This window comes from Arachis hypogaea, chromosome 9, assembly GCF_003086295.3.
Source record: "Arachis hypogaea cultivar Tifrunner chromosome 9, arahy.Tifrunner.gnm2.J5K5, whole genome shotgun sequence".
Classification (NCBI taxonomy): domain Eukaryota; kingdom Viridiplantae; phylum Streptophyta; class Magnoliopsida; order Fabales; family Fabaceae; genus Arachis; species Arachis hypogaea.
The window spans coordinates 105,224,054-105,230,133 of NC_092044.1; the positions used below are offsets into that span (position 1 = coordinate 105,224,054).

Below are 6,080 nucleotides of genomic sequence, written 5' to 3' on the forward strand. Positions count from 1 at the left end.
ACGGAGAAGATCCTAGTACGCCGACCTTACTTGATTGGCAACGTCACAGTAGTGGATGTACTCCTTGGTGCCAGGGAGGAGGTGCTGGTCAATGAAAGCTAAAGCATCAAAACTCATATCCATCACGGACGGCACCAGCCACTCCTACTCCACATTCTCGCCGTTGCTACCCTCTGCTGTCCTCCTCCGCTTCCTACTTGCCTCGGTGGCTGAGACCACGACCACCTCTTCCTCGAACCTAACAGCAACTGGGCTTGGCAAAGTGGCTCTGAATGCCTCGATCGAAACCAATTCCTAGGAGACAGTCTGGGAATTTGCCTGAGGCCGTGACTGCGGTGTTAATGGTGAAGCCTCCCAGCCCTCTTCCTGAGCAAAGGCAGCCTTCAATCTCACCAAATTGGTCAATCCACCAGCCATCTGGATTGGAATAGAGAAAAAGAAAAACACAAGTCTCAGACTCGGGAAGCAGAGATATACCAAGAAAAGCAACCAAAAAACCTACCAATATAATCCCAGCATGCCACAGAATCACCTATGATGTCTCGAGGATTCAGTAGCCGATCTCCAAAAATCGACCAAAGAACATCAGCAATGTCCTTGTTGTCTAAAGACAACCCCTCAAAGGTAACACGCGTCAAATACGACACCCTAACTCCGAAGTTCCAATACATCGCGAACCGACGCTCTTCCTCTAGGTTCAACCAGAAAAGATGGTGGCTCCGAGCAGGACGCACCTTAAAGTATTCCCTCTTGAACCCGTGAAAAAAGTCCTCAAACAAATAAAAAATTCGTTAGTTAGGCTGAGCCCTAAACGACACATACCCCTTCTTATGTTTCCCTTCCTTGGTAAGAAGGGTACACAAAAAGAAAAACAGAAGGACCTCTACCCGCACCGGAAGCTCCAAGTACTCGCAAACCAACTCGAAGGTTCGAATGACCGCCCAACTGTTAGGATGCGGCTGGGACGGTCCCACGGAACACCGGTTAAGCAGCGCTTGGATGAATTCCAAAAACGGGGTCACACCCCTAACCACGTGAACATGAACTCGTAAACCCACATCCAGTCGACAACTTGGGGGGAATCAGGGTTTATATAGCAAATCCTTTCGTCGGCACGAGCTCGTACTGACGCTCTGCATTACCGCCCCCGCAGATCGCCCCCTCATCACGGAGTCGCTAGAGGTCCGCCTCCATTACCCGAGACGGTATCCCCCATACATCAGAGGTCACCTAGTAATATGTACTAAGAACGCCGCCGGCCGGGACAATGGAAGCCCTAGCACCCTCGCTTCTCCGTCGGGCCATACCTAAAAAAGAGAGGGGCACCACCATCAACCCATCAACCAGACGAAGAGAAATCATGCAAATACCACCCCCATCTACCTATCACAAACACAAACTACACCCAAAAACAGTGGTGCTCACTCTCTCTAACAACCTACCACTCCTACCTAGAAAACAGACCCAAATAAATTAAATTAAGGAAAAACGCAAAGAAGACAAGAAAAAAGCTAAAAAAGGGAGAAGCAGAGGAAATACCAACCTGATTCCTTGAAGTAACCTGAAGTGAAAAAAGAAAAGAATTGGCGCGTGGCGCAGGACAAGCAAGCATGCAACGCACGAACGAACCAGAAAATCGAAGTAGCATACAGAAGAATGCAAAACAGACCGAAAGAAGAAGAAGAGAACTGCGAGCGAGGGATAAAATAAGAGATAGTAACGGTTACAAAATAAAAATCAAGCATTTCAAAAAAGAAACACGAAGAGGCAAATGACAAAAATAGAAAGAGAAACCACAATGTCTGTTCGCATTAAATGTCATTATGATGCTTAGGAGAAGGGAAGTGACAAAACTCTCTTTGGAAAAAGCAACAGGCATGTGATGAGACGTCCAAACCACTCCACGGTTTTTCGATCTTGCATGCAACACCCGGACGACGCTTTCCACACTAAAATTCACAGTCACATGATCACACGGTTACACGACCAAGACAAACTCCAACGATACGACCGACCATACTCATCCTACCGCTCCGTGGGCAACTGTTCGGAACTCGACCTCTGGGTCCCTCTTCAGAACGGTCAACAAACCCATATATTCGGGGTTGGGCCATTTTCACGGCCCAAAACGGATCAATAATTTTCAATATCCTAACCTAACTTTCGAATTCAAATATCTTTCTTATTTTAGCCAAATAAGATAAGATAACTATTACCGATTATATAAAGGGAAACCAGAAACCCCTTAAATATGTCACTCATTTCTCATACACACACCTCTTAAATTCATTTTGACTTGAGTGTTGGAGTGTTTTTGTAGGTACTCATCCCACCGCTTTAAGTCATTCATTCCGACTACCACTCGACTCACAAATTCTAAATTCATCTCACAACTCGTACTGAAAGTATCTAGTACAGTATTCCATATATCTTTGATCACTTGCACATAGCCTAATAAGCTAGTTGCAATATCTGATCAAGACCACCCTATTTTAATATTAAATGAAAAGATTGTAACGTTAAGATGAAAATGTAGAGTAAAGAGCACCAAAACATAGAGGAGACAGACATACGAACATAAGGTTCATTGTATAGATCGTATTAAAAATAAAATTGAGAGAGTACTTATTTTTATATCAATTCTTTTTACATAATATTAATGTCTATTTTATTATAGTTTGGATTTTGACATACTCTTATTCTAATATATTAACTCCTGAATCCTGATTTTCATTTTGAGTTACATTTTAAAATTTATAAACACCATTAATCAATTTCTTCTTGAAAAATACATTCATCTAATGAGAGGAGTTTAGCACATGTTGGTACGGATATCATATCATGCAATTCTTAATATCTATATTTTATAGTTATTTTAAAGTGACAATATTTTATCTTTTATTTTATTATTTACCAAGGCAGTTAAAACTCTCAATCGTTTTAAATGAAACTGGATAAACCAATTGAATGGAGCGACCTTTTACGTGTACACACACGTGCCATCTGGCGCTATGAAGATTGAAGAGGATTGGTGTCCAACTTGGACCACTCATACTTCAATACTTCATAATTCATATTCATACTCAACACCGAATCACCGATCACATCACCGAATTCCATACCTCTGCACACACTTGCATACTAATAAAAGTCTCTCTCTAACAAAGGGTTTAATTTTAATACGAGTAAAATATTAAATTAGTTTATTTTGGTTTTTAAAATTTAAAATATTTTATTTAAATTTTAAAAAAAATATTTTGTTTGAACAATAATTTATCACATTGTGACACATCGTCTAACTCACTATGTTATGTATCATTGATCAAATTATTATTACACGTGATAAAATTATAGAATAACATGTGTCACTAACAATCTACATCATTAAATTATATCATCACGCCATTTATAAAAATTAAATCAAAGATTAATATAGTGTACTTTTATCAATCTCAACAAACATAATTGATGCAATTAAAATTTGAAGAATGATTTTAATGCACAACACTAATTTTAGAGATTATTTCAAAATTTAACTCCTGATTTATATTTATTTTTATAAAATATTACGTAGTTTCTAACTAAAATCCACAAAAAATTTATTTTTTATACAAATTAGTATATCTAAAAGCTAAAGAATAAGTATAAATTTTTTTTCATTAGTCAATATTAATTAATTTTTATTATTAAATTTTTAATATTAGTTTTTTAGAAAGATTTAGAGTTAGAAGTAGAATTTAGAGTTTTAGAGTTTATAATTAAAAATTTAGAATTTAAAAGTTTTAAAAATTACCTGATAGCAACCGAAAAGAAATTAAGGTTAACTCTCTAACTAAACTCAAATTAAATGGTTAAAAGTAATTTTATTATTTATTTTTTGTTAAAAATTACATACACTTTCGTAAAAGTAAACAAAGATCAGAGTTGAATATTTAGTAGTGTTGTACACTATTTGTACAAAGCTAAATGCACTTACCATTTGGCCTTGGTACTTTATTTTATTTTATTTATTTGAAATGGTACTTTATTTGTTTTGGCCTTTTGTGTCCTTTTTTTCCAACCCCATGTCCCATTGAAAAGAATGATTCAAATATAAAAGCAAAGCAAAACAGCATAGCATGTTAAAGTTGTACAAGATTCATTCAACACACATATTCTGAGAAAGAAACAAAGAAAGAAAAGAAGAGAATGGAATATGAATGCAGCCCTCTTAACTTGGAATTCTTCTACCAAGAAGAGCAGGTAATAAATAAGTAATAACTGAATTTGGGTTCTTTCTTTTACCATTTTACCCTTTTGTATTTGACGCGTTGTTCTGTTGTTGAAGAAACAGGGGTTAGAGGAGTTAACGCATTCTCTTCTATTCACAAACTTAGAGTTAGAAGCAACAATTGAATCAGCGAAAGAAGAAATCGCAGCCAGAGAATGCGAATTACACCATCTAAATGACCTTTTAGCCCTTGCCATGAAAGGAAGAGATGAAGCTGAAGAAAAATGCAAGAAGCTGATGCTAGAAAAGCTTGAAGTTCAAACAACAACATCACAGAACGAAGAGAATGAGATTCAAGGGTGTTGTTCTTCGGAATCGGAAGAAAACAGCAGCAGCAGCATAATCAATCAAAACCAGTCAAGAACGGAAGAAGTGATGATGATGGAATTAGCGGAGAAGAGGCCGTTGCCGGAGAAAGGAAAGCTTTTGAAGGCGGTGGTGGAAGCAGGGCCATTGCTGCAGAGCATTCTTCTTGCAGGTCCATTGCCACAATGGCAGCATCCTCCTCCACAACTCACTTCCATTGAGATCCCACCACTCACCGTTCTTTCTTCTCCAACTCTCTCCAAGAAACGGGAGAGAGAGACGGACCTTTTCTCGCTTTCAAAAGAAGCTGCTGCTGCCGCCGTTGACCTTCCTCTTTCAAAATCTACAAAGACAACACCATTACCTACCACTACTGCTTCCCATCATTTTCTACCACCACACCCGTCATTTTCTTAAGGTCGGTTTGATAATTATCTCGCCACAAAATTACTCTAATACTAATACAGGAAAAAGAATAAATATCTTTTTCCATTTTTGATCATTTGTGTCTCTAATTATTTAAGTAATTGGTATAACAGTTGTTGTTACTCACCATTTACAACAACTATTTAGACCAATTATTTAAATATTTAGAAATTAATTAGGTTCAAATTGTGGAAAGACATTTTCTGTTTTAGACAAATGATCAAAAATTAAAAAAAGACATTTGCTCTAAAAAACAAGACGAATATAAAAGTTGGATAAAATATCTGTCTTGTTTTTATTTTTATTTCTGTATTTTTTTTGTTTCGAAATATTTATCAAATTCCAGCTTAAGAGTTGTGTTAGATATATTCACTTCTTTACTACTAAATTGAAAATGAGACGCTAATTAATTAGGTCTTATATTTCCTTTAGCGGTAAAAGGGTAGTAAATTAACATAGTATACTAGAAATAGAGAGTGAAAATGATATTTCCCTTTTGCCAAATATTTCATTTTGCAAAGCAAATCAGGATGGAACAGGTGGCCATTGTGAATCACCCCTACCTTTGTCCCTTTTCTCTTTTTATCATCAACAAACCCTGACCTACTACTACTTTTGTAAGCTGGGGAAAAAGAGGTTCAATTGTTTAGCAACTTTATTAGCATTTAGTGTTTCACTAGTTAATCTTCTTGTTTTTATGTATGTAAAGGTCAAATTGGGGTTGGATTATTCTCACAGGAATTCTTGGGAATGAATTAACTAACCTCGTCTAAATTATGACACAATTTTGTACTTTGGTAACCTAGCTTCGAAAAATGGTTTGTGTATGTTTTATTGAATGAAAGTTATTGTTTGCTAATATTATTATTATTGTCATTTACTTCTTTTTTATTTTACCTGCAAAGTTGAACAATTAAAATGTAACTATAGAAAGCATTATATGGTTTAAGACCTGAGCACTTTTTTTAGGGCTAAGTTTTTTAATTGAATGATGATGATACTTGAGTATGAAGAGGACCAGCCATCAAGTAATGATATATCTTTCCAAGAAAATTTCTTTAACATGAAGCACACTTGC

The 6,080-nt window shown here is 36.5% G+C and overlaps 1 protein-coding gene across 2 annotated transcripts; it reads left to right on the forward strand.

The window, feature by feature from the left end:
• The first annotated feature begins 3,981 nt into the window (after positions 1 to 3,981).
• Positions 3,982 to 5,863, forward strand: LOC112711480 (uncharacterized). 2 transcript variants are annotated; one of them, XM_025764148.3, is made up of 2 exons: positions 3,982 to 4,242; positions 4,334 to 5,863. In XM_025764148.3, the coding sequence occupies exons 1-2, from the start codon at positions 4,189 to 4,191 to the stop codon at positions 4,991 to 4,993; spliced, it is 714 nt and encodes a 237-aa protein (XP_025619933.1). In that variant the 5' UTR covers positions 3,982 to 4,188; the 3' UTR covers positions 4,994 to 5,863. The 2 variants fall into 2 exon arrangements, with proteins under 2 accessions (XP_025619933.1, XP_025619932.1); XM_025764147.3 differs by having other exon boundaries at positions 4,111 to 4,242; positions 4,328 to 5,863.
• Positions 5,864 to 6,080: the final 217 nt, after the last annotated feature.